A 27,125-nucleotide genomic window follows, 5' to 3' on the forward strand; every position below is an offset into this window, starting at 1 on the left:
TTTGTGTGGGTTGCCCTCCTTAATCTTCACAACAGTTCCAAGGGATGGCTACTATTCATGTCCCCACTTTAGGGTATGAGGATTTGTGATATAAAAACCTACGCTTAGAGAGAGGTTAAAGGAACTTAGTCACGGGTACCAGCTTGGGAGTAAGGTACCAGCTTGGGAGTGCTGGACCTCTGTGCCATACGCCGCATCTCCCGTGAGTGTAAACTTGACCATTGTGTGTTGCAGTGCAGGCAGAGATTTAAGTTTCTCCGTGGTGTCATTTAACTGGTGAATTTCTAATCAGATTTATATATCACACCTGATGTCCAGCCCATGCTCTGCCCACCTCTGTTTTTCTCAGGAGGGCCCGAATACTGATGAAGTATTCCCCACTCCAGGAGGAAAGTCCCCTGGATATCCTTTCTCCCAGATATCCTGGAAGACCTAGGAGCAAACTTGACCTTGCTGACAGCTCCAGGCTGTGGGCCTCAGTGTGTCGTATGGTTTGCTTACATTTGGAGGTGGGACCCGAGACAGCCTGTTTTGAGCAGAATGTTTCAGTTATGGAAGATGATAAGGACCATTTTAATGAGTAATTTTTATGTTTCAGGCAGTGTCAGTTTGGAAAAAGGCTAAAAATGACTCCTCAATGAGTAAAGCACTCTTCTTTCCACCTGTCCATTGCCCTTTTGCCCTTTATCTTGGCTGAATCTCACCCGTTCAGTGTAGGGAGTTTGATTTACCAGCTTCCCAGAAGCAGAGAGAAGAGGAGTAACTGTTTATTATTAATATTGTATTCATCTATGAATGCGATAATTTGATTTTTAATATGTAGATAGAAACTTTATAAAAGCATGAAATGATGGTGTTTGACCCCACCCTTTTGTCCTAGGCTGATCAAAAACATCTTGTTATGAGATGATGTCAGAGCCAGAGATGCTGTGGACCTCCTTCCACAGGGCATGCTTGCTGACTTCTCTTCACAGGCCAGTCATCAGCACGAGCCACCCTCCTTCCCATCAGAGCGGGGGGCTTACAGTCACCTGCGTTAATGGAGGGAACCTGTGGTGTGACCAATCTCCCAAATCTCTCATATTTTCCTTAAAAAAATGCATTGAGCATTTTCCGCCACAAAGACCTCCTGGTTTGGTTTTATTTAGAATAGAGTCAGAGTCACTGACATTCTCTGAGAACATGTCAAATGACGGTACAGAGAGGAGGGAAGGAGCAAACGAGGACACAGCCCAGGAACATATGTGGCAAATTAGAGAGAAAGCCTCTCCCGAAGAAACCCACGTGTGTCCAGCAGTGTGGCCAGAGTGCACTTTAAAACATGAACAAGCGTAAAGCTAGGTGCTAACGAGCAGACTTTACTCTTGGTGGGCTTGATGTTGGAAGGTGCTGTATGACCAGAAGAGTGTTTGGTAGTCCCATCTTAATTCGAGTTGGAAATGGCTAGAGGAGGAAGGAGAATTTTTAGAATGGGCGTGTTTCCAAAGTGGCGATTTCCAGTTTATGCAGTTATGAAAATCAATTGCTATGTGGGACCGAAAGGTAAGCTGGACCCAAAGCTATTGGGTTAAAAACTACGAATTGCCCTTAACAAAAATGAGGCCATGGAGCCTTATTTAAATTCCACCAGCTAAACATGTGTTTTGAATACCAACATTGAAACGCAGGAGTTTCTACAGTTTTTAAGCTGAATTATGGCTGGATGGGCCAAGTAAAATGCCCTGTTTACCCTCAGAAACAGCTCTGCAGTATGGGAATTTCAAAAGGCGCGGGTCAAGTTCAGGTTACTTTTCTCAGAAGCCTAACACAGTTCCAGCTGTAATGCATTAAATGAGTGACTTCTTCCAAAAAGAGGATTATCTATACCCATCCTGCATTGTAATAATTTTGATCTTGGTTTATCCAAGAGTCAGGTCTAAATTTGAACATTTATGAGTCTTATGGTGTCTATATAACCAAGGGGTCCAGGTGGGAAGGCTATGGATTTGGGAAAAGAGGAGTTTTGAAGTTCTGGCTCATCCACTTTGTAGCAAATTGCATAAGTTCTCTCTGAGCCTCAGTTTCCTTATCTGCAACTTGTTACAGCTGATTTTCCCTGGAATTAACTGCTTTTCTTCCTTACATAAATAAAACATGTTCACTGTAGAAAATTTAGGAATGCAGGTAATCCCCACTCTGTCCCCCTCAAGAGAAGAAAAAGAAAGAAATCAGAAATTCCCCATGGTCTCATTATCCAGCGATAACCATTGTTAGATATTCTGTTCCTTATGTTGTTCTGAGGCTCAGAAAATTGTAAGAAAATACTGTAAGTTGGAAAGTTGGAAAGCTTTATGTAAGTTGGTAAGTTGAAAGCCTTATGTAAAGACGAAGTGTTTTTACTGAGAAGTCTTAAAATTTGAACCTCTTCACAGCCAAGAAGTGCTTTATTATTTCATCTCATTTTTTAATTCTTTTATTTCATTTTGTTTACTTTCTCTGATTATTAAAATAACAATTCTCATTTTTTTGCTTATCTTTACTCTCTAATTTTTCTATAATGTACATGTATTACTTAGATAACGTAATTTTTTTAAATAGCCATATGTGTTCATTGTAGAAATTATATAAAGAGTAGAAAAATATGAAGAGTAAAAAAAAAATCCATAATCCTGTCACCTGGAGATAGTCACTCTGACTTTTTGTCATAGTTCCTTCTAGTCATCTTTCTATGCCTTGTTTTTTACACAGGTAAAATCCTAATGTGTATCATATCTTGAGAATCTTTTAAAAAGTCTTTGTTTAGGGGCTTAGTAAAAGCTTATTGAATTGAATTGTTAATGTTGATAAATTGAAAACAATTTGTTTTATTTTATTTCTCTATTAATAAGTTTGGTTTGGGAAGTGTATTTAGCTGCCTGCATTTTCTGTTTTCAATTACTTGATCACATCCTTGCTCTATTTATCCATTGATGTTTCTTTTCCTGTCATGTTTTGAAAAAATTTTTGTCAATCACATAAGCCATATTTAGTAAATGTTAGCATGATGGCCTAATTGTAGATAAACATATAGCTTAATATATTGAATAGAGCTTGCTGATCACCATTGATGCTTGGGGATCTAGGGACAACAGGTGGGGACTGCTGGTCTGTTTGCATGAGTTGCTTTGATGAGCACTGAATTCTGGAATCGTCTCCAAAATGAGGCCTTTTGGTGTACATGCAGAATGGTCTAGAGTAGTGCTATTCCATAGAAATATAATGTGAGCCACGTGTCTAATTAAAATTTTCTAGCAGCCACATTTTTAAAAAGCTAAAAGAAACAGGTGAAATTAATTTTAAAGCGTATTTTAGTTAACCCATTTAGAAACATATTTTTAAAAGTATGTTTTAGTTAACCCATTATCACCAAAGTATTATCTTTTCAACAGGTAATCAGCATAAAAAACTGTTAATGAGCTATTTTATGTTTTTTGTACTGTCTTCAAATTTTGAAGTGCATTTTACACTGCCTGCACGTCTCAGTTCAGACTTCCCATATTTCAGGTGTTCAGTGGCCACAAGTGGCTTGTGGCTACTGTTTTGGACAGCACAGGTCTAGAAGGAAGTGAGAATCTGTGTCTGAGAGAGCGTCCTGACATGTATGGATGTCACCTTGAAACTACGCTCTTGTTCTGCGTTGCATTACAAGAAAAGTCTTTCCAAGTGGAAGATTCTACGGTGCTGCAGTATGCTTTCATTCCTCATTAAAGCTTTAGGATTAAGGGTTGTGATTCTCACCACAAAGTGTTTGAAGAGGAAGAGACCCCCAAGGGTGGTGCTTCTTGTTTCTCCTAACACCCATTAGCAGTGTGTGATAACAGAGGCTAACAGTTATTAAGTACTTTCCTAAAGATAGATACTATGTGCAATGCTTTACATGCAATATCTCCTTTAATTCTCACAGCAACTCTCTGAGGTAGATACTGTTATTATCACCATTTAAAGGTGAAGAAGAAGTCAAAAACTTGCTCATGGTTACATGGCTAGAAAGAAGCAGAACTAGAAAAAAGAGACCCCATATTAAGGAACAGTGTGCTCCTGGACCAACATGAGGAGGCAGCCCTGGTGTGGTGGAATTATGGTGGGTTCAAGACCCCCAGTTCAAAGCCGATTTTTTGCTTTGTGAAGATTATGAGATCTCCAGTTTGTGAGTCCTCTGAGCCTGAGTTTTCATACTTTAGAAACAGGGTAATAATATATGGCATGAGAGCAGTGAATGCCCAAGCTTGTGAGAATCACATGACACAGTGGCTGTCAAGTGCTGTTCATGGCACATTTACGTACAGGTGTGACGTAAAGACGTGAGGTTAAACAAGCTGATTTGTGACAGCTTGTTGTATGCTGAGAGGAATAAACAGACTGTTGATGAGATGTCACCAGTGACCTTGTTTCTGCAATCCAAATAACATCATCGCTCCAGTTTTGAGCTGTATTTTGTGACCCCAAATACATGAGAAGAAGGTCAGTGACATGGAGCTATGTTATTATATCGGCAACATCATGATTTGAGATTCTACCTATATTATCCAGAACAAATCTAAGTACCAGAGGTCTCTTCCTTAATAATGTAATGGTGAAGGTTTACGCATTCTTTGAAAGAGCATCAAGCATGTATGGTCTCCCAACTTGGTCTCGGGCTTAGGGGCCAAATCAGTTGACAAAAATTTATTGGATATCATCTCAGTTAAGTCTCAGTTAATTTTCGTCCCTCAAAAAACATGCATGCTAATAATTAGAGAGAAAAGACATACAGGTATGAAAAATCAAATAATGTTACACTTAAATAAAAATTCAAGAGGACAAAAAACATGACATAAGGCCAGTGGTGGTAGGTTGTCAGGAATGTGGTTCAGGCAAGGTTGTTAGTTCCAAGGAAAGAAATGGGTGCAAATTCTGGGCTTGGACTATATATATGGGGCATGGTCCAAGTCATTGATGATGGAGGACCAGCCTATATGACCTCTATTTTGTGTCTTAGATTTGACTGTTTAAATGCTGTTATTCTTGTTTTTAAGACGTGGGGAGAAGAGGCTTTTGCAGCCCTACTCAGAAATATTTAAGCAACTGGTCCGTTCGGTGGCAGATGGAAGAAGGTTACTTCCTGTGGTGTTTCAAAGCTCATTTAGTTCTTTGAGGAAGGAGCAGGGCCTGTTGGTGGTTCCTAAGTTTTTGTGAGGATTAAGCAAGGCAATGAAATGTGGTGCCTGGCAGACAGCATAGACGCCATCAATTTTAGTTGAATGCTCTCTGGAGATATGACATAAGAGAAAAACTCAGAGGCAGGTTTCTAACCTTCATGCTTCCCCTGGAGGCTTGAACCTACAAGAAGTTCTGATGCTTGGGGCTGGCATGGTGGCGTAGTGGTTAAGTTCGTTTGCTCCGCTTCAGTGGCCTGCGGTTCATGAGTTCGGATCCTGGGACCAGACCTATACACTGCTCATTAAGCCATGCTGTGGCAGCATCCCACATATGAAATAGAAGAAGATTGGCACAGATGTTAGCTCAGGGCCAATCTTCACCAAAAAAAAAAAAAAAAAAGCTCTGATGCTTTTGTGTTAGGGTGTGAGGGACATGGATGTGGTGGTGGCTTAGACTGGGCCTCAGGAACCCAGGAACAGAGGACCAAAGGGTGGCTGCCTCCCCTCTGCACTTTCACCAGTATAGGGAAATAGTGAACTGCATCGACTCTGGATTCAAAAGCCTGGGCTTGGATCTCCTTTGTGTTCTTATTATCTCTGTTAGATTTCACAAGTAAGTTACCATCCTGTGCTTTGTTTTTCTCATCTAAAGAGAGAAACTGACAATGATACCCATTTTATAAGGCAATTCTAAAGGTCAGAATGAGATGATGCATGTAACAGTGCATACCACAGTGGCTGAAGTGTAAAAAGTACTCAATAAATGTCAGCCACAGCAGAAGAAATTTATTGAGCTTCTCATGAACGCCACACTCAGTGCTAGTCTCTGCAGTAGAGGCTGTGGGATGCAGATGATAATAATTACAGTAATGGTGATGATAGCTGACATTTGTCCAGTGCTTGCCTTGTGCCAGGCTTTATACATATTAACTCCTTAAGTCCTTAACAATGGGCTAAGTGTCATATAGTCCCAGGAAACCAAGACGCGTGATGTTGAATAAGCTAGCTCTCAGACTTCACAATCAAACAAGGGAAATAGGCTCACAAAGAGATAATTGTAGCATAGAATTCTGTTCGCAGGTAGTTTCTCACTAAATGATGGTTCCCATCTCCTCTTTTTCTCTTTTTTCTGTGTCTCCATTCCTAGGAAGTGTTTATCCTAGTGATAGCCGATCAGTAGCATTGTCTTTGGAAGCTGAAGATAGGTGTTCCATAGCACTGTTTCATCTGGTCTTGTGTGAAAGTTTTCTGTTCTCTCCCAACACTCTGTCACCCTCATTTACACTAAGCCCAAATCACCTGTACAGATCTTTGAGCCCACTGACCCCAGCTGGCTGAGTAGTAGAACCAAGGAATAGAGGTTTGCTGTCTTGCCTGCCCGTCGTCCGTTGTAATGTGGTGTGTATTGAATGTGTAACCGAGTCATTTGTGAGGCCGGTGTTTTCTGTTTAATAGGAAAAAGCCCATTCTTTCTTGTCCCTTAAGCTTGGCAAACACCCGTTTCCTGCATTGCCACTCAGGATGACTTAGGCTGGCATTAAGAAAACACTTCCTTTTTGTTACATAACAGAAAAAGATGGCTGAGAAGATAAACCCATCATTGACTATAAGTGAGTTCCAAATCCCAGAGTTCAATAAATGTTAAAAGATAGAAGTCCCAGCCTGAAGCTGCCTAGGTCAAAGGGAAGCCCTAATGCTTTGGAGGGCAGGGCTGCAGGCTCATCGGTGCCACCGCAGCTCCAAGGGGGCCACCTCGTTTAGCCCTTGCGTTGGATGAAGTGTGAGGGCGTCCTTAGGAGTGGGATGGGTATCTGCCTTTGAGTTGAGGCGGTGTCATTTGTGGTAGTTTGCCTCTTGCCAAGTAACCTCTTTCCATAAAAAATGCACTGTAGGATTTAGCCAGCCTGCAGGAATGCACTTATTCAGTAACGGATCTGTGGGTTTTTGGGTCTGTGCCTGATAGGCACTCCTGTGATCTGGGTGAAAATCAGGGATTGTGAATGGCACTTGAGATGGAGTTGGACCTTATACACACAGACCTCATATGCACAGGGTGACACACGGTCACACACACTTCAGTGTGGAAGAGGCATGGATTCATCAAAATGCAGAAATGTTTTCTTCCTGAAGAGGTGGCCAGATAGTTACGTAATAGGTGTAGAGAGGGAGGGAGGAGGAATGGTTTCCATCTCCCCACAGACACCGTTCCTTTCTGAAATCTGTGGAAGGCTGGAAGGTGACGCTCACTTAAGGAATAAATCGCATTGAGCTCCATGGTTCTCCACCTTGCCTTGGGGAACTTAGATCTCAGCTGCTTTAATATGAAGTGGAAGGGGCTCCTAGATCGAAGGCATAAGGAAGTCTAGTTGGGAAATATCCCCTGAGCCCAGGTGGAGTGCTCTGATGTTTGTTGTTAAAGCAAAGCCTATGGTTGGTTACTCAGTTAGGATCTCCTGCGTTTACTCTGAGGTCACCTTTATGAACGTCTGCATATCCATGTAGGGAGGGCTAAGATGACCCTTGTCAAATTTTCTTCTAGAGTTTGACATTTAGCTCGTAGGAATTGGCATTGCAAAGAATTCTGGCTCCAAAGAAACACTTACAAAATGAGAGATACCGAGGCTGACAAGGTCTGAAAACATTCCAGCAAGTATACTGAAAAGGAAAATATAAGGCCAAGCGACCTCCTGGGAAAAATGAGGGTAGCTCGGAGAGCTTTGGCTGTGGATGGCCGCAAGTTACGGGAGATGACATGTATGGCTCTTACGGATTAGGAATAGCTAGATCTGCAGAGGACTGGGCCCTTTGATGCAGAATGTTTCTGAATTTTGGGTTGCTGATAATTCTTAGCAGCCTAGTTCCCAGATTGAGACCTAAAGGTGGAGAGAGTCGACAAGAAAACTAGTTTTCCGAAGTCTCTGCAGAAGAGCAACAGCTGTGGTTGGAAAACTAGATATCAAGACTATTTGCCTTTTATACCTGTAAAAGCTGTTGTTCAGAGCCCTTGCCTTAGGCTGGAAGAAGACACTGTGAGTTTTAGGAAACGGGTTAATAGAATAGTGAGGAGGAGATTGTTATGGAGAGGAGAGAGGAGATGGTAAGTCATGCTTCCTAATATAGGAGCTAGTACCAGGAATTTGAGCCAGCAGTGGACACCTCTCTGTGTTCTTTTTAATATGGCTAAAATCAGATTTTTGACCCCCTGACCTCCCCACCCCAGCCAATCAAAGCCAAAAAATTAACTCCTTCCCCAAGAATTTCCCATTTCATTAAATGGTACCCCTGTCTATTTGTGTAGAGCCTACAATCTAGGAGTAATTTGTGACTTTTCCTCACTTTCTCGTCCCCCATCCATGATATATACAAAACACGCCCTAAATTCATCTATTATTTCTCTTTTGCTACTGCCCTGTGGGCCTTCCTCAGTTCTCACCCAGACCACACCCAGGCCTCCTCACTGGGCGCCCTTCGTCCATTCTTGCTACATCCATTCTTGGCACTGTGCATTCTGTCTGCGCCCCTCTCAGTAAAGGCAGCTCCTCTGCTGGCCTCCCCTTACATCCTAAGGCAAGGGCTGGCCTTGGCTTACAAAGGCCCTTGCCCATCCCTCTGGTCTTACCCTTTACTGCTTCTGCTGGCTGTTTTCTATCAGTTTTCTTTCTCCTACCTGATCATGCTGTGCTAAATCCTGCCCTAGGCCCGTGCACCATTCCTCTATCTGGAATACTCCTTTTCCCACTTCTTTATCCCTACCTCCAACCACTGGTTCCTTCTTGTCTGTCATTCAGACTTCAACGCAAGCATCTGCTTCTCAGAGACTCCTTCCCTGACCTCTCACTGCGAACCAGCCACTCAGTCATTTGCTGTCACATCACTCTGCTTTATTCTTTGGAGAGTACTCATTACTTTTCAATACCTGGCTTAGTTTGTTTGCTGTTTGGTGGTGGTCTTGTCCCTTTCCCTGAGAATGTAAACTTCATGAGAGCAGAGGCCTTGTCTGTCTTGGTCGCTGTATCTCCAGTGACAGAACAGTGGTGCTTCAGAGGGAGAACACATTAAATATCTGTGGAATGAAGGACTGGACCTGCTGGACTCACCCAGCATTGGAAAGTGTGTTGATGACCTCTGGTAGTAGAAGCCATCAATAGTGTGTATATTGTTGGGATTTCCTTCCTCCTCCCACCATTTCCCTAGGGTCTGATTACTGGTCTTCCGTTCCCTTGCAGCCGCCCATGCCAACTTCCTTTCCCATCAACAGTGCAGCAGCACAGCCCGATGTCCTCCCAGAACTCCTCCGTCAGTGGGCCTCTGCACTCCGTCTCCTTGCCACTTCCGCTTCCGATGACCCTGGCAGCTCCACAGCCCCCACCTGCCGCCTCCCCCAGCCAGCAGCTTGGGCCAGATGCGTTCGCAATTGTGGAGCGAGCCCAGCAGATGGTGGAGATACTAACAGAGGAGAACCGGGTGCTTCACCAGGAACTTCAGGGTTACTATGACAATGCTGACAAGCTCCACAAGGTATGTGACTTCCTGAGGGAAGGGGAGCAAGAAAGTTCTCTGGAAGGGATGGAATTTTTTACCAGCTCATGGAGGGTTGAAAGGGTTCCTGCACACCATTCCAACGTGTGTGTGTGTGTGTGTGTGTAGGCTTCCTCACACCAACAAGCACTTCTCTGACACCAGCAGGGTGTCCAAGAATTCAACTCAGTTCTAACACTATCTACCCAGAGATAGCATCGATCCCACAGGCAAAGGGCTCAGTCCCACAAGACTGCCCTCCAGTTCAGACACCAGTTGCAAGCCTACATTGTTACCTGTGCTTCTGACTGATCAGCTACAAATTAGCGGTTCCAATTACCCCCCTCCAACTCAGGATGCCAATCACAAGTCCAGGTTGTTACCGGTACTTCTGACCCACTGGCTGTAAATGAGAGGTTCCCGCAACCTCCTCCTTGGGTTCATTTAATTTGCTAGAACGACTCACAGAACTCAGGAAAACCTGTTTATTCACTAGATTATCAATTTATTACAAAGGATATTAAAGGATACGAATCAACAGCCAGATGAGATATGTAGGGCAAGGCCCAAACAGAGGAGCTTCTGTCCTTGTGGAGTTTGGGGCCCAACCTGGAAGCTCTCCGAACCCTGTCCTTTTTTGTTTTTTTTATGGAGACTTCATTACCTAGGCATGATTGGTTAATTCATTGGCCATCTGTGATTGGTTCAACCTCCAGCCCTCTCCCCTCCCTGGAAATCGGGGTGGGACTGAAAGTTCCAATTCTCTTTTCATGTTGGTTTCCCTGGCAACCAGCCTCCGTCCTTAGGTGCTTTGCAAAAGTCACCTTCATTAATGTAAACCTAATTGTGGTGGAAAGGGCTTGTTAGGAATAACAAGACATCCATTGCACTTTTGTGGCTCTGAAGCATTTTCGGGAACTGAGGACAAGAGACCAACTATTATAACCAAAGATGTTCTCATTGCTCTTATCACTCAGGAACTTCCAAGGGTTTTGGGAGCTGTGAGCCAGGAACCATGGAGGAAGACCACGTATCTCCGAGAAATATATTTTGGTTATCTGAATGACCAGAATACGTGTTTCTCATAATCACAATATCGCAGGGGTTGATTCACTGACTCACTCACCAACATTTAATGATAAGGAGACCCTTTTTTATTTTAGGCACTGTGCAAGGCTTTAGGGAGACAGAAATGAATATGACATATTGCCTGCCTTGGAGGAGCTTACAGTCCAAACAGGGGAGAGTTGCCTAAGCTAATACCTGCAGTAGAATGTCGAGGGGCTACAGTAGGTACCAGGGAGGTGGCCCTGGACCCGAGACTCAGAGGCTGTAGCATTTCCCAGGTGGACAATGTGAAATAGGGGAATGAGTTGAGAGAGGCAGATTTTCCTTTAAATCTGAGCATCTCAGACAGGAACCTTGTGATTGCCACGTTTGTTTCAATAGCTAGTCTCTGCAAAAAGTAGTGAGGGTCGAGTCTGAGTTCCTGTGTGCTCTCCTCATGCTTGTAGTTTATCAGGTGGGGAGATGCTGTGTAATTCCAGCCCATGCAGTTATCATGGGAACATCAGAATGTGTGGCAGCCTTCAGTCCTACGGCTTTATGCTGAGAGCCAAAGGCAACAGGAAAACATCCAGCGAGAGTGAACTGTCGTGGCCAGTGATTTCATGACGACCGACACGTCAGCGCCTGAAATGCTGCAGGTAGAACCAAGAGGCAAGGCGACAGAGGTGGTAGGATGTTTCAGGGCACCAGAGCCACAGGGCGCTCGAGGTTCCTGTCTGGAGGCAAGGAGGCCTGTGTGGTAGGAGAGCTTCTAAGAGACTAAGTGTCTGGCTGTGTACTAGGCAATCAGGGGCTTTTGTAAAGAGAAAGGGTAGAGTATAAACCCTGCCTGACTACAGGAGCATTGTCGTTTGGTTCCATATGACCCTTACTATTCCTGGCTCACCCATCCAGAGTTCACTATTTAGTACTGATTTCACAGATAAAGCCTGGTCTTTTTGCTGGTCAGGGTTTCAGAGCAATTGGCTCCCCTGATTTCCTGAGGGCTGGCAGTAAACAGCGGGAGCAGAGGGTTTGATGGTACAAATGTTCACAGACAGAATCTGCCCTAGCACGTTTGTGCAGAGCTCCCACTGATAGGGTCTGGAGCTCCCTGAGTCAAGACCAGACTTGGCTCAGAGAGCTCTGGCTGCCTTTATTGGAGAGAAAAAAATGAGAGCCAGAAACAAATGGGCTGCCTAAAGATTGTGGCCTCTCTCCTACCCCAGTCGTACCTTTAGAAGTTGGAGAACAAGCGTGCTGTCTCCCAGCCTTGGCTATAAATCCCTGCTCAGGCCCAGGCTTGCCTCTGACACCTCCCAGGGCAGCTTCTTTCCAGGTACCGACTGGAAATTGGGAAGGACCAACTCAGCACTTCCTGGGAAATGAGTAGTTCTTTCTTCTCCCTAATGAAGCCCTGTGACAGACATGTCCAGGAGTTCGCAGACTCCCCTGAGGGCAGAGTCTGGTTCTGGATCTTTTCACATGGATATTTTTGAACAGTTACATGGAGAGTACAGAAATTGGGAGATCTTGTTATTCTTCACTGACTTTTTAATTGATACATACTTTTTATTGACATGTAATACACATCTCTTTCTTGATTTTTTTTTTTAATTAAGATTATGATAGATTACAACCTGTGAGATTTCAGTTGTACATTATTGTTAGTAATGTTGTGGGTACACCACTTCACCCTTTGTGCCCTCCCCACACCCCTCCTTTACCCTGGTAACCACCGATCGGTTCTCCTTGTCTATATGTTAACTTCCATCTGTAAGTGGAGTCATATAGAGTTCATCTTTCTCTGTCTGGCTCTTTCTTGATTTTAACGTACATTTCTCTGTTGTAAAACAAAAGTCAATCTCCCAGTGACTCAGTTTCCCTACACGGGGGAAGATTCTTCAACTTGGTGGCCAAAAGGATTTTGATGACTCCTGAAAAAGGAGAAAAATCAAAAGCTGTTTCCCTTCTGGAACCCCAAACTCTTTCAGTCCCTTGACTGTTATAAATGGTTCCATAAATATTACTTTTCATTAATCTGTCACATGTCCCACTGGAATTGTCAATTTAAAAACTCAGATTTTGATAGATACTTTCATATTCATCACTGGTTCCCTAGCTGTTCTCAACGTCTGGGACCAAAAGACAATAGCTGCATGAAATCTGTGACTTAACATTTCATGGCTTTTGTCCCCGAGGTCTTCCTCGTCCCAGGTCTTCCCTCAGCATCAGCTTCACTGCCCAGTTGTCTCTTAGCAGCTGCTTAAAAGCCTTCAGTCTGGGGAGAGGACTGTCAGAGGAGGTGATGACTTTACTTCTCACTGATGACAGCCCCCACGTTGGGTGGAACCACTCTACTGCGTTGTAGGATGTTGCTGCCCTGTGCCAGCAATAACATCTAAGCTGGGATCTTCACAGCCCTGGGAGCACTCGCAAAGATTCATTGTAAGGGCAGAACCAAAAATAGATGAATTTTTAATTGCAGGGCTTAGCCTATGCCTACTGAGCCAGGAACACAGCAGGAAAGAACGACTAAACTCAGAGAATGCCGAAGCGCAGCCTAGATATGAAGGCTGTTTCCAGAGAGGCACAAGGTGGTGATTATCACTGTTAGTGTTGGAATGATGGTCGAGGACCCCCAGAAAGAACAGTTGTTTTCCGGTATTTCCTTTTGGTCACTCATTTTGCTTCTCTTTCCTGCCAGTTTCCCTGAAACATAATTAATAGACAGAGTTTCCAGCAGGACCAGACTGTGGGCTGTTGAGTGGGTTGGCCTCAGAAACCGTCAGGGCAGAGATGGGCATTTGAGGGGAAAGGACCAAGCATTTATGATTCCCCCAGGCTTGCTTAAGTGAAGACCCTCTTCTTTTGTCAGAGAAACAATGGTGGCTTTGACTGGGCAGTCTGCGGCTTGGACAGCAGTCCTGTCTGGTCCTGTGGTCGCTGAGCTGTGCTTGTGAAGGTGCTCAGGGAAGAAGCCAGGATCCAGAGCTTGGAATGGCTGAGATCTTCTCAGGGCTTCCCACACTGCTCGTGGTTCTCTTTCTGGGACAAGGAGTGCTTCTCTGTGCCATTTCAGGGGCTCTAATGGCCTGGCCTAAGAGCTTCCTGACATCTGGGCTGGAAGGGAGGATAGCAGGCTCTTCTTTTAGACTCAGGACTCTGAACCAGCCCAGATGGTTTTATATCAAAGCCAGCCTGCCCAACCTTCCCTTCAGCTTTAACAAACATCAGGGAGGACTTAAGATGTTCCAGACATGGGGGATATGAAGAAGAGGGTGTGATTCTCATTCTGAAGGAGTGTGCAATCAGAAATCATAGAGCTTTAGACTTAAAATTCTTAAAATGATTCTGGTCCAGTTTTCCACCCCTTAGGAACCCTTGCTTCATGTCCCTGAAAGGAGGTCATTCGTTTTTTGCTTGAATGCTTCCAGAGAAGAGAAACTCATTACTGGGGAGCCTTCTGGAAAATGTAGTAGGAAATTCCTCCTGATGTTGAATCAAAATCTGCAGATCTTTAACTTTCTGCATCTAGTCGTCATTCTGTCTTTTATAATCTGTCTCCCTCGTGACAGCTGTCATTTCTCATAGGAAGTACCTTGTCCTGAACTAAGACCCTTGCCCTTTCCTGGTAGCTGTAAGCACATAACCATATGCCAATTCTTGACTGGTTTAGTAGTTGAGATCGTAGCTACACTGTCATTGGGATCCCCTGGTTTCCTTTTATAGGGTACAGAGGGAAGTTCTTTTAGTGAAAGGAAAGAAGCCACAATCAGGTATAGTTTATCAGTGCCCATGTCCGTGTTTAGGAGTTATAAATTTAAAGACTGATTCATCTTTCTTTGTCATGGACAGGGCGTACCTTTAGGGCTGTAATGACAGGCTACTTCTGGCTTCAAGGAGTTGACAGTCAAACCAGAGACACAAGTGTCATCAGAATGCCAGTCAAGTTAACGCAACAGATGAAAGTACTGTGAAGTCAGATCGAGGAAAGTTTTTATGCTGGTGTAGTTGGGGAAGGCTTCCTTGTTATCCTGGGCTTGAAGCATGAGCACCCTCTCATGGGGGACACCTCAGAGTTTATGGTGCTCTCTGCTTCCTTAATGACTGACTAGGTGATGCCCTTCAGTCTTGATGAGGACTGTTGCTGTGGCAGGCCCATCTGTCCGAAAACAAAGGCCACCTTTTATAGATGAAATTAGCATAGAAATGGTGGTATGTTTTGGAGCCATCTCCTTTGAAAACAAAATTAAAAGGAAGGAACATAATTTGTGGTATAACTATGAACAGGATTCAGGACATGCTGTTCCCTCTGCCGCCACATTACCAACAATTCATGATATCTTTGGAAGAAACAGAAAGGCCTTGTCGAAATGGGGGGACCACGGAAGAACCAACTCTGGTGTTAGGAGGCCTTTGGGAAAATAACATGGTACCAGAAGGGGCCTTGGTATTCTCAGTTGTGCCCTGGTTTGCTGCCACTAAGCAGAAGCCCCAGTGCTGTGCAGCCTCTTCATTGACCTCTTCTCAGACTTGTCTTGGCTCCCTTGTAACCTCTGGGGCATTGACCACATTCTCTCTCCTTATTTGACTCTTTGGCTTCCTGGCTGCTATGGCACCACTGGCTTCAGAATCTCGTACTGGTTTTTCTGCCCTGCCTACTCCTGCAGTGTTAATGCTCCCCATCCTTGGCCCTTTAATCTTCTCTTGATCTTCCTCAGTGGTCTCCACTTTATGACTTCATCTGTCATCTGTACACAAGGCCACAGCTGCTCCCCCAACTCTCAGACCTGTGTCTCCACCTCCTAGCGGGAAGTTCCCGCCAAGGTATTCTGCAGACACCTCAAACATGGCATCTCCAAAACCACACTGGTTTTCTTTTTTTCGTAAAGCTGTTTCTCGTATAATCATTTATCTTGGTTAGGTCTTACTACCCTGTCTTCTAAGCCATGAATGTCTGTGTTGTCTTTGCTTTCTTTCTCCCTTCCTGTCCAGACCAGTCGCTATGACCTATTGATTCTGTTCTTCAATGTCTTTGGAATTTGTCCTTTCAGTTGTCCTAGTTCATGCCATTGTCATGTGCCATTGAACTATTTAATTAGCTTCTTACCTGGACTTCTTTTCTCCTGCCTCTTCTCCCCACCTCCACCCTTCAACCCCATCCTTTGATTTTTTTTTTTTTTCTATAAAACCTCAGATGAGATCCTGCTGCCCTTCTGCTTATAACCCTGCCCTCCCATGGCCCTTCCACCCCCATAGTGCTCCCTTGCCCATAACGTGAAGTCCTTCCTTTTGGCCTCAGCTCCTGCCACTTGCACCTGGCTCTCATCCCTGGACTACCTGTCATGTCAGAGACATGCTCTTTCCTTCATGCTTGGTGTCTCGGCTCATGCCCCATCTTTTGCCTAGAATGCCAGAGTCCTTTGGCTTTTTCTTTTCCGCTTGGCAAATTCCTGTTCATCCTTCAAGACTCATTTTAAATGACATTTCCTCTGAAATCTTTTTTAAAGAATCCCCTTCTCACCCCTGCAAAATTAATGACTTTATCTCTAGACTGTCATAGCATCATACCACCACAGCCCTTCTCACAGTGCACTGTAGATGTGTATGTGTCTGGGTACAGGCCAGGTCTCGGCTGTGAGCTCCTGAAGACCAGAATTTGTCTTACTTAGTTCTGTCTCCTTAGCACCCAGACACGTAGTAAGTGTGCAATAGACATGTCAGGATATGTGTTATTGAGAGGTGTCTCAGCAGGGACTTTCTGATCTGGTCACTTGGGGTTCAGACAGTTGGACTCCCTGACTGATGGTGACATAGCTCTCCTGTGGAGGGACCGAGAACACGGGGCAGGTCTCTTGGTGCCCAGTGCTCTCAACCCGCCCTCCTTTGCCTGATTCTAACTTGTGGGAGCAGTTCATCAAGGTTCCGTGTTTGCATGCACTCTTTACCCTTCACCTGCATTTATGTTACACAACAATAAAATGAGACTTATTCCTATCTACTTCAAAAGCATACTATGATAGTTTATATTTAAACTAATATTAGTTATTGTAATAATAATATAATTATAGTTATATTATAGTTACAGATACTTGTTACAGATTTTTATCTGCCGTAGATTAAAGGCTCTCTCAGTTACAGCTTTTCATTTAGTGAAATATGGAAAAACTGGTTTTAATCCCAGGCCTTTAGTTCCTTCATATAAAGAGGTTTTCTGTGATACATTTGTGTACAATTAGATTCAAGTCCTTTAGTCCTTTATGTAGATAATTTCATAGACAAAGGGGTGAAAACTCTAAGTAATGGAGCATCTCCTCGAGTGGATTTTATGTTCCCTGGAGGATGGGTAAGAGGGTCCAGAAGAGCACTGTACTTGGAGTCTGGAAATTTGGGTCTAGTTTTTCTTTAGTTTTTCTGTACTTTAATATTTTCCCTTATGTTAACTGGGAATAGTAATCATAGTTACAAATTACCAGACAAAATATAAGAGGTTTAAGTTATGTTTACACTCTCCCCTTCCTGATAATTGTGCAGAGAGACTTTTACAAGGTGACCTCAGGCGGACCAGCCAGACTTGTGAGGCTGCTATTCGCAGATCCTCATGTAGCCCTGGTGCAGAGTGAAGTCGATGACACGATTTGGTAGACGTGAAACCTGAGATGCAGAAAGGCTGCTTTGGAGGTACAGCCTTCACACTTGGAATGTCAGAGAGTCAGTATAACTAAGGCACCAATGAGAATATCGGAAGTCCCACTTTTATGCCACTTCTTTCTTTTAGTTTGAAAAAGAACTTCAGAGAATTTCGGAAGCCTATGAGAGTTTGGTCAAGTCTACCACCAAGCGAGAGTCACTGGACAAGGCGATGAGGAACAAACTGGAAGGCGAGATTCGGAGACTTCATGATTTCAACAGAGACCTCCGAGGCACGTCAGGTTCCCTTCGTATTCTCTCTACCCTAAACTACCGGTGTAGCTAAGAGCCTGACTTCAGGTCCAGAGTGTGTTAGATAATCTTGTAAATTCCAGCCCCCTGGGGAAAGGGCACTCAAAGAGCAGAATTGTTCTTTTCTGCCTTGTAGATTGTTGGTTGCAGCCTGAGCCCAAGAAGTGACACCTCTACGCACGAGTCCATGAAAGTGAGGGAGTATGTGTGCCACTCCTTTGCTTTAAATTGCGTAACAGTACATGTCAAATTTGTTCAATAAAAAATTAATAAATTAAAATTAAAACATAACTTCAAAATAAAAAAAAAACCTTAACGGTGACTCATGACTATGTGAATGGGAATGTTTGAAAAGACCGATGTTGGATGTGCCTCCATTCCCTGTCAAGCTGAGTCATTTGGTAGCATTCTTTGAAAGCCATCACTTAACACTTGCTAGGTATAGTATAGAAGACAGAGCTAGACATGTGTCCCTCTTGGAGGAAAAAAAAGCCCACAGTTGTGAAGGGAGTAGATATATATATAAACTTCCTGAAAGCTGGACGCCACCTGCTGCAGGATCTTGGCAACCTCTAACATGCAGAATGATTTGACCCATGAGACTTGACTTCACTTCCAGTCAGCCGAGCCATTTCTCAGTTGCCTCGTATGTCAGAATACTCAATGCCCTGGTGGTCTCCAGTAGCCAGGTCCTACCTTTTCTGTTACTACAAACCCTTTTGTCTTGGGTATCGTGTACATTCAGTAGATACTTATTAGGCTGAATTATTAAATTAATGGAGATTTACCAAGTGATTTGAGCAAACATAGAACTCACTGTGTAGAATCTTCATCCATTAGGTGATTTTGACTTTTTTGAGGGTATTTATTTAATGGTTATTTTTGTTTTTTTGCTTCCAAGATATGGATAGCAGTCACTGGCTAAAACGTAGGGCTGAGGGTCAAGGTTAGACTAGGGCTGGGCTGAGGCCAAGGAGACTCAACCCCTTCTCGAGGACTTCAAATCAGAGGTTTGCTGGACTTGCAGGCAGCAAAGTGGTTTTTCCCAGAACCTGTCCTTAGCTGCCTACTGCTGCTGCATACCTTGGCATTAGATTGCATAAAGGCACAGCATGGCACCTGAAGACTTCACTTTTGATATTTTGGAACGTATTGTTCTTCCCCAAGAGTTGTTCAGTTTTGGGCTCCTGCCTGAGCCTCTCTTCCTACCCAGCTCTTGGCACCCATGCCATTTCTCAGTTGGATGAAGTCTTAGATTCATATGCATTTCTTTGTAATCATTTCCTCTTTGTGCACAGATCGTCTGGAGACTGCCAACAGGCAGCTGTCCAGCAGGGAATACGACGGCCACGAAGACAGAGCTGCAGAGGGACTTTATGCTTCCCAGAGTGAGTCTCCACACTTATCTATCCCAACGTTGGTATCCTTAAAAACTGGGGGCCTGAGGAAAGAATCCTGTTAATTTTAAGTAGGTTTTGTGCTGTTCGCTTTTTGTTAATTCAGCATGTAAGCTGTTAGGCCTCAGATGAGGCCCTCTCAGTTCTGCCAGAAACAAAGCCAAGGATGATGGGTATTAGTTCAGTAATATTTATTCTGACCTGCTGACTACAGTTAGTTTCTCGCTAATACTCTGCAAGGAATAGCAACATTACAGTATTTCCTGACACTCACTACTTGAAATAAGGCACAACTCTTTTTCTCCATGGCAAGGGAAGGAGGCTTATGATGGAATTTGGTTTTCTTGTCATGTTTTGTGCTTGCTTAGGTTGAGCAGTTCTAGACTGGCTGCCCCTTGCCACATCAACGCCACCTCAGTGATCACATCATTTATCTCCATATGTGATGCTCGTTTGCAAAAGCCATTGAGCCCATTTCACCCAGGAATAAAATGAACAATGGCTTCCTGTCCCCTAGATTTATTGGGAGAACATATTATTAATTTCTCTAGAGGCAAAGGATAGAATCAAATGGGTTATGAGAAACCATCAGCCAAGGTTTGAATTTCTGCAAATTCATTGAACAAGTCAGAAATGTAAAAATCCAACTGTCTTTTTTTTGAAGCTATCTAGAAAATCAAATTCATTTCTATATCGTAATTCTCAACAACATTGTGAGTTAAGTGCTCACAGACTAAAGATAGTTCGAGCAACAAAAGTCACGTATGCAGACACTGGCCATTCCTTGTATAATGGTAGTATTCTTATGCTTGAGTCCCTCAATACAGCCTTACATTTTCAAGGCTGGGAACTAATTGGTTAAATTTTCTAAGTTCCAGTACTGTTTGGTTGGTTTTAAGTTCCTTTGTTTCCCCCAGATTTACTCATGATTGCACTCCAGTTATTAGTCTCAGCTTCATATTTTAAATTCTGTTTTGGCAAATGGACACTAATACTGTCCGGGGCTTTTGCCTCAGATTCCTTTGTAGTCTTACAGTAGGTGAATTGGCCTGTGTTCCGGATTCACATAAAAAGCTATATTAGCATCTAGAATTGTTCACTTTCCTAATAAAATTTCTCTCTTCTTATGAGTGCAATAGATGTGCCATCTCTTCTGAGCTTTCATTTGAAAAATAAGTCATCTGTACTATTTGCATTTAGGATTTTGACACCTTACTTTTGGATGATCATATGTCTAGGTGGAGTAAGTGTCTTTGTGGCAGTTATGTCAGCAATGTCACTGCTGATACTCTGCCTTTGTGTTCTTGGATATTCTTTTGTCACTTAGTTCAGGTCAAAATGGAAAAGCCAATTAGTTTCATCTGATGGGCATTTGTTCCAACCTCCCAGCCCAGGCTGTGTTGATGGAATAATAGGGTTTAGTGGTGTGTGAGTTCAGAAATGATCCTGAAGACTACCCTTTTGGCTCAAAGCTAAAACATCGATAATGCAGGCCAAGAGGCCCTTTCAGCTTTACAGGGAATGATTTTCTCTGTCCAAACATGCTCGACTGTGTTCCAAAAGCATAAATAAGAGAATCCAGACGCATTTTTCAACTGCTTACAGGTATCTTAGTGTTGACATGTGGTGTAATTGAATGTAGGCAGGGCATTTGAAGTAGATTTGCTAACAGTGATATCTAACCAATTTTTCAATTCCTAGTTTTTACAGGACACTCTGTGCCTTCAGCGCAGCTTTATAATTATTTGCATTAGCTTTTCCTCTCCTGCTGTAGCCAAGAGATGGACTTGAGATGTTATTTCAAATTTACAGATAGGTTTTTTTTCTCAGTGAGTTGTAAGAAGTCTCTGTATGTTGAGGAAATCAGTATCTCCCCCATGATATATATTGCAGATATTTTCCCCGGTTATTTTTGTTCTTTGGTTATAGTGTTCTTTATCTTACAGGAGATTTTTTTAAGTAACCGTATTTATGTCTTCCAGGTTTTATGTCATGCTTCAAGATGCTTTTTGTAGTCCAAGATTATACAAATATTCACTGATGTTTTATTCAGCTATGTTTATGATTTCATTGTTTGCAAGGCTTATGTTTTGGAAGCTAGTTTGGGAGGCACTGGAGATGAGAAATACATGAGGGACTAACCTGGAGGCAAGGACACTAGTTAACAGATGTCTTAGTATCTGGGCAAGAGAGGTAGAGGTCCTAAACTAAGACAGAAGAAGTGGTGGAGAGTAGGGGACAGAGAAGCAAGTGACAGATTAGTAGGACTTGTGACCAACTGAATAATGGCAGTGAGAGAGAGCGAAAGGAATGTGACTAGAACAACTAGATGGATGGTCACCCCGTACCAGTAAAAAGCAGGAGAAGCAGGTTGGGATTAGATAATGAGTTAACATTTTAACATTTGGGTGTGTTGACTCATCTCACGCTGAGGCCCGTAGCTGAGTGAGCAGGTATAACAGCAGGTGCAGACGTACCCAGAAGGCTGGCGAAGGGCTGCGTTCTCTGTCAGGCTTTCCTTTCAGCATGTGGGCACAGAATGGCAGGCGAGAACTACATCCTCTCTTCATAGTTATTAATGTGTTCCATTATCTGTGTATGCTTTTAGAAACTCTATTATTAGAATACTTTTCCAATGCCTAGTAATCATAATTATAAACATTGTGCACTCAAGAGGAGCCATCCTTTTCAAATGAGTCTTTTGCGATTCTAGCACTTGGCTAAGAGAAAGGCAAGACTGAATAGCAGATGATAGTGACTTCTCTGGATAATACATACTAAGGAGCTGAGGCTAAGTTGGGAAGCCCCTGACCACCACCTTGGCCAACGGAAAAGTCAGAGGGGAGGGGAAAGTAGAGAATACACATTTGGTTTTTTTGCTAGGTGTTCATGAGGTCCAGGTCCAGGAACGCCCAAGGTGCTCTTACAGTAGGAGCTGTCGGGAGGATGTCTGTAAAGCTCTCTCAGTTAATGGAGGGAGAAGGTCCTTCTTGCCCTGATTGCTGAATTTCCCTGCTGCCCAGGATAGTTTCCCTCTAAAGGCTGAACTCTGCTCCTAAGTTGGAGCCTGCTGAAGGTCTTGGTGGACTGCCTAGGTGGTCGCCGCTTAGCTATGGAGGTTGAAATGAACATTCGTGATTATTGTGCTCCCCTCACTCATGAGATTTGTCAGTATTAAAAATGTCACTGAGTTAGGTGCCTAGGAGTCTGATGACTATGAGGAATTTTTTTTCTCTATCACCTCCTGGTGTTGCATCACTCTCTTTGGAGGAATTCAAAGTTTTGTTTGTTTGTTTTTCCAAATATTTTTGCAGCTAAATTGCTCCTGAAAAACAGAACGTCTAGCCAATTCCTGTTTGGTGTGGGTGTGTAAAGCCAGGCTTCTTTGTCCTTTACCTTCTTTAAATTACTGAGATTCTTAGTTTTCCCTTTCATTTATTTGTCTCTTTCATGTGCGCATGCATGCACACACAGACATAGGCACACACAGAGCAGAGGTAGGCCACTGTCCCCTAAAGACAGTGCCCCGGGAATGTCTCTCATCATTCTTAGCTCTGTCTTCTCAGTAGGTGAAACTCTTAACTGTTTCTTTCTGAAAATTGCTAACCCTGCAGAATTCCCATCACATTAGATGAGAAAGCCAAAAATAAAATATTAGTTGTGGGGAAACTAGGCTGGTAGAGATTATCTTACTATGTTCTTGGGTTGAGTGGGAGCTGACTAGGTCTGGCATGCTTGTGTTATTCCGGGATAAAACTAAGTCATGATCCAGGATGCACAAGAACTTATTTCGGCCCTGTAGGTTCAGCATATTTGGTTAAACTTGAGTCTATGTAAGTTAGATTTTGGCTGTTAAGTCATGTCTCTAAAAGAAAAAGGTATTTTGGACATTCAGTTATCGTTTTAAGTTGATGAGTAATGGGTGTAAATGAGTCAGGACTATATGGATTTGATTTCCCTTGTAACTCTCATGGGTTTAAAAACAAACAAAAATGTGTAAGACCAACCTGTTTTAAAAATAACAGTAATTTCCCATTTTCAGTGTGTCTTCTAATCATATCTTACTCTTGAATCTTATTTTAGGTGCTTTGATTTTCTGTCTCTTATAGAATGTAAAAGAGACTAAAATAATTTCCTAAAAGAAAATCCCTCTGGTTTTTGTATTTCCTATTAGGGCTTGTGTGAAACACAAAGCAGAAATTACAGTGACCTAAACATTAATTCTGTTGACCCACATAGAGCCTAAGGAGATTATTCTGAATCCTCACTGGGTTTCATTGCATCATGTTGTGGGTTTCTATCAGGCCTCATTAGGAAGGACAGGTTAGATGTTGTCACATATGGGTGCCCTGGTTTACCTCCTCCTCTGTGGGCCTGCTGGTGCTTGCAGCCTCTCCTGACTTGGTACAAAGCGCCTACTACAGCACTTTTATCTCCATTCCATATGGGCATCATTTATTTGCATGGATCTCCTCCACTAGATGGGAGAACTAACATTCTTTACCAATATCCATCCCCAACCCTCAGTGAAAGCCCTTGAATCTTTATATACCTGGCACTCAATAAATGTTTACTGAGGGAATGAATAAAAGTGGAAAATCCCTTTAACAATAGGCTTGACATTCTCATGCAGCATCAGTATCAATATATTCTTTTTAGCTCAGTGTCTACCAGTCATGTTGTCAGATGCCCCAGGTTATCCTCCGTTATTTCACAGCATTAGGCGAAATTAACTACCAGCAGAATAGAAACAACTTAAAAATGCTTAAATTCCATTTTTTTGCCTTCTTCCTTCCCTCCTTCCTTTTTTTGCAAGTAGGAGGATATCCAGGTTAGGGGAATTTTTTGCTATTAGAACAGTAGAATTTTAGTAGTATTTTTCATGAAAATTGGCATTAATATAGTTGATTTTTGGTTCCCTTGACTGCTGCTTCTCTTCTACTCTGCTGTGGTTATGTTGGAGCTGAGAATTGGCTGTGGTATGTAAAGGTTTTTGTAGCAACTGGCCAAATACTCACACTGACCAATCCGTAGATCATGCCAGACTCCACAGATCAGTGCCTGGTCAAAGGAGAAGGCATTGTCTCTGAAGCCTGCTAAGGTGGCATCATTTAAATCAAGAAAATTTTCTCGTGCTGAATTAACTGATTCCCCTTAAAGATGATCCCTACAGTTAACAGGACTGTGCAGTTCTAAATATCAAAGGTTTTGTAGGCACAGGCTCAAGTAAATAATCTTGGATCACTTGCTGCATCTTCTAATTCCTTCTCTCCCATTAACATGCTCAGTGCCTTGAAGTTAGATGCTGAATCTTCCTGTACCTCCATTACCTCTAAAGAAATAGGGAAATAAATCTACTTCAGGCACCAGAGCTCTGAGGGATAATGAGTGATAGGAAATGCAAAGAAGACTTTACAAATGCATTTATTGAGCGGCACTTCTTCCTGCCTCCTTGCATCCTTCCTCCATCAATTTCAGCACTCACCTTCTCTGGAAGGACCTGCCAGTTTTCAGGGTTGGGGAATGGGCCGTGTTCCCAAAGCATGCCTGCATGGCTCGCCGAGCCTCACTGAATTTGGAAAGCAGAGCCTGTGAGTGCTTAAGCCACTTGATCAGCCTTGATAGGGAGCACTGAGAAGCTTCAAACCTACATGACAGCCAGAAGTGCCCTTAGGCTGCCAGGCATCTGTTTCTGTTCGATCAAATCTGCTCCCCAAGTGTGAAAATTAATTTTACTCAATTTAGGGTCTGATTTTCTGTGCTTAAAGAACCAGAGAGGATTGAAGAACTGTCTCTTGGTCTTGTGTTGATGTCCAGTCTCTAACAAGTGAACATAACGTATGATTTTCACATTGCTGGGTTTGAAATTATTTATTTGCTTAGTGTTCCTGTTTGGGAATTGAAAAATCAAGTGTCTTAAACTTCATTACGGTCCATGTTGCTTGCACTAATAGCTAGACGGATGGATGGAGTAAAGATGGACTGGAAAACATACTGAAACCAGATGCATTTCATGTGGCATCAGGGAACCCTCACTTTCCCTGATGGTTCAGAACCAAGAAATCCACGGTCAGGTCTCGGCTTGAATTAAATGTCATTTACTCAGAGAAGGCTTCCTGAGGTAGGGTCAGGTCTTCTTTTATATACTCCTTCAACGCCCTGTACTTTTTTCCTTTGTAAACACTCATCACAGGTGTAAATAAGTAACTATTTGGATGATCATATTCTGTCTTCCCCTCCTAAGTGCACACACCGTGAGGCCAGGGGCCCTGTCTGTCATTCTCACCATTGTAGTTCAAGGTCATTGCATTTCCAGAACCTGGCACAGCTCTTGGTGCTTAGAGGCATTTAATAAATACTTGTTGGATGTTGAGCAAAATGATGATCATTATCGTTTAATCAAACAAACAGTTATTGGCTACCTACTATGAACTAGCTGTGTTCTAGACCACAGGTCAGCAAACTCTTTCTGTAAAGGGCCAGATGGTAAATAATTTTAGGTCTTGGGGCTGCAACTACTCAACTCTGTCCCTGTAGCCTGAAATCTGCCATAGATGATCCATAAACAAGTGGACGTGGCTGAGTTCCAGTGAAACTTCATTTATAAAATCAGGCTGTGGGCTGGATTTGGCCTTCAGGCTGTAGTTTGCCAACCTCTGTTCCAGGCACCAGTTGTGGAAGAGAAGAAGAAGAAGGAATCTGAGCAAAAGGAAAATGGAAAATAAAGAATTTCGGAAGTATCCTCTGGATCTTATTTTGTAAATTTCCCTAAATTATAAATCGGGATATAGTTGTTATTTTGTTTCCTAGGAGAGTTTCACAGTCATTTTTTACTTAATCCCTAGTCAGGGAGCATAATTATTATCATTTGAGATAAACTGAGACACATACAAATGGAGACATCAACCTTTGTGACCCAGTGGGCATCAAAAATTAGCTAGTGATAGAGATAGGCCTGGGTAGGACTAGCTCTCTGGTTAGCCATGGTAGTTAACCGCCTGGATGGTGAGGTCTTAGGGGCGCCTCTCCCAGTGGTGCCATAAATTCCTACCATAAGCATCCTTCTGTGAGATGAGGCCTGCAGAGCTTGGGTAGCAGGGTTGGAGAGGACTTTAGAGGTCGTGGGTCTGATCGCCAGCAGTGCATGTGTCCTCTGAACCAGAGCTCGTTAAGAGGCCGTCTGATCGCCACTGTCTCCAGAGACTGTTGACCTGATGAGTAAAAGTTTATCCTCAGGTGGAATTGCAGGTTGGCTCCCCTTCCGGTCCTGGCTCAGGCCAGCCTGGGTGTGATCGTCTAACAACAGTAACAGCTGCCAACACTCATTGAGCACTTTCTGTGGGCCAACCACTATGCTAGCCTCTGTAGATACACTGTCTCTTTTAATCCTCCAAACAACTCTGTGAGGTAGGTATTACAGGTATTTAGCAAATGAGGAAACTGAGGCACAGGAAGGTTAAATACTTTATTCATGGCCATACAGGCTCATAAGTGGATCAGACGAGTTTTGAACCTTGGTCATTCTGACTCTGGAGCCCAAATTCATACTGAGCTGCCATGGGGAAGCCACGTCCTGTGTACCTTGGAGGTAGAGAGAGGTTATAACATAAGAAGTAGCTGCACTGGTGACCCAGTGGTTTTAGAGCTCATTTGATGTGGCGTCCATGATTTACTAATGAAGAAACTGCAACCAAGAACCATCAGTTGGTTTGCCCAGGGCCCCATAGGTGTTAAATGGTTAAACCACAACTAGAATTGGGACCTTCTTTCTCTTCTTTTTTACTTCTCCTTCTCCAAAGGTCATCTCTCTTGGCTCTGGGGGTGATATGAGATTTCATGTTTTTACCCAAAGAAGACTCTGGGATAGTAAATGAACGTAAATAATTCTTGTACTAGAAGTCTTCTTTGGTTGCAAATTATTTAGCCCAGTACTGTGACTTAGTTATGTGTTCATGTCTACTCAAGCAAGTTCTAACTACTAGAATTAACATTCTGTGCTGCTGACTTCTACATCTATCTTTGAACTAGAGCTGATTACAATAAAAGGCCTTGTTGGTAATCT

At 43.1% G+C, this 27,125-nt stretch overlaps 1 protein-coding gene across 10 annotated transcripts in view; it reads left to right on the forward strand.

Annotated features, from left to right (window-relative positions):
* AMOTL1 (angiomotin like 1) overlaps positions 1 to 27,125 on the forward strand; it is a 155,694-nt gene that overhangs the window by 91,687 nt on the left and 36,882 nt on the right. For all 10 annotated transcript variants that reach the window (XM_046685843.1, XM_046685844.1, XM_046685838.1 and 7 more), the window contains 3 exons: positions 9,383 to 9,674; positions 17,503 to 17,647; positions 18,965 to 19,054. In XM_046685843.1, coding sequence (XP_046541799.1) covers positions 9,383 to 9,674; positions 17,503 to 17,647; positions 18,965 to 19,054 — 527 coding nt within the window. The remainder of the gene's footprint in view (positions 1 to 9,382; positions 9,675 to 17,502; positions 17,648 to 18,964; positions 19,055 to 27,125) is intronic.

Source organism: Equus quagga, chromosome 14 (genome assembly GCF_021613505.1).
Source record: "Equus quagga isolate Etosha38 chromosome 14, UCLA_HA_Equagga_1.0, whole genome shotgun sequence".
NCBI classification, from domain to species: Eukaryota; Metazoa; Chordata; class Mammalia; order Perissodactyla; family Equidae; genus Equus; species Equus quagga.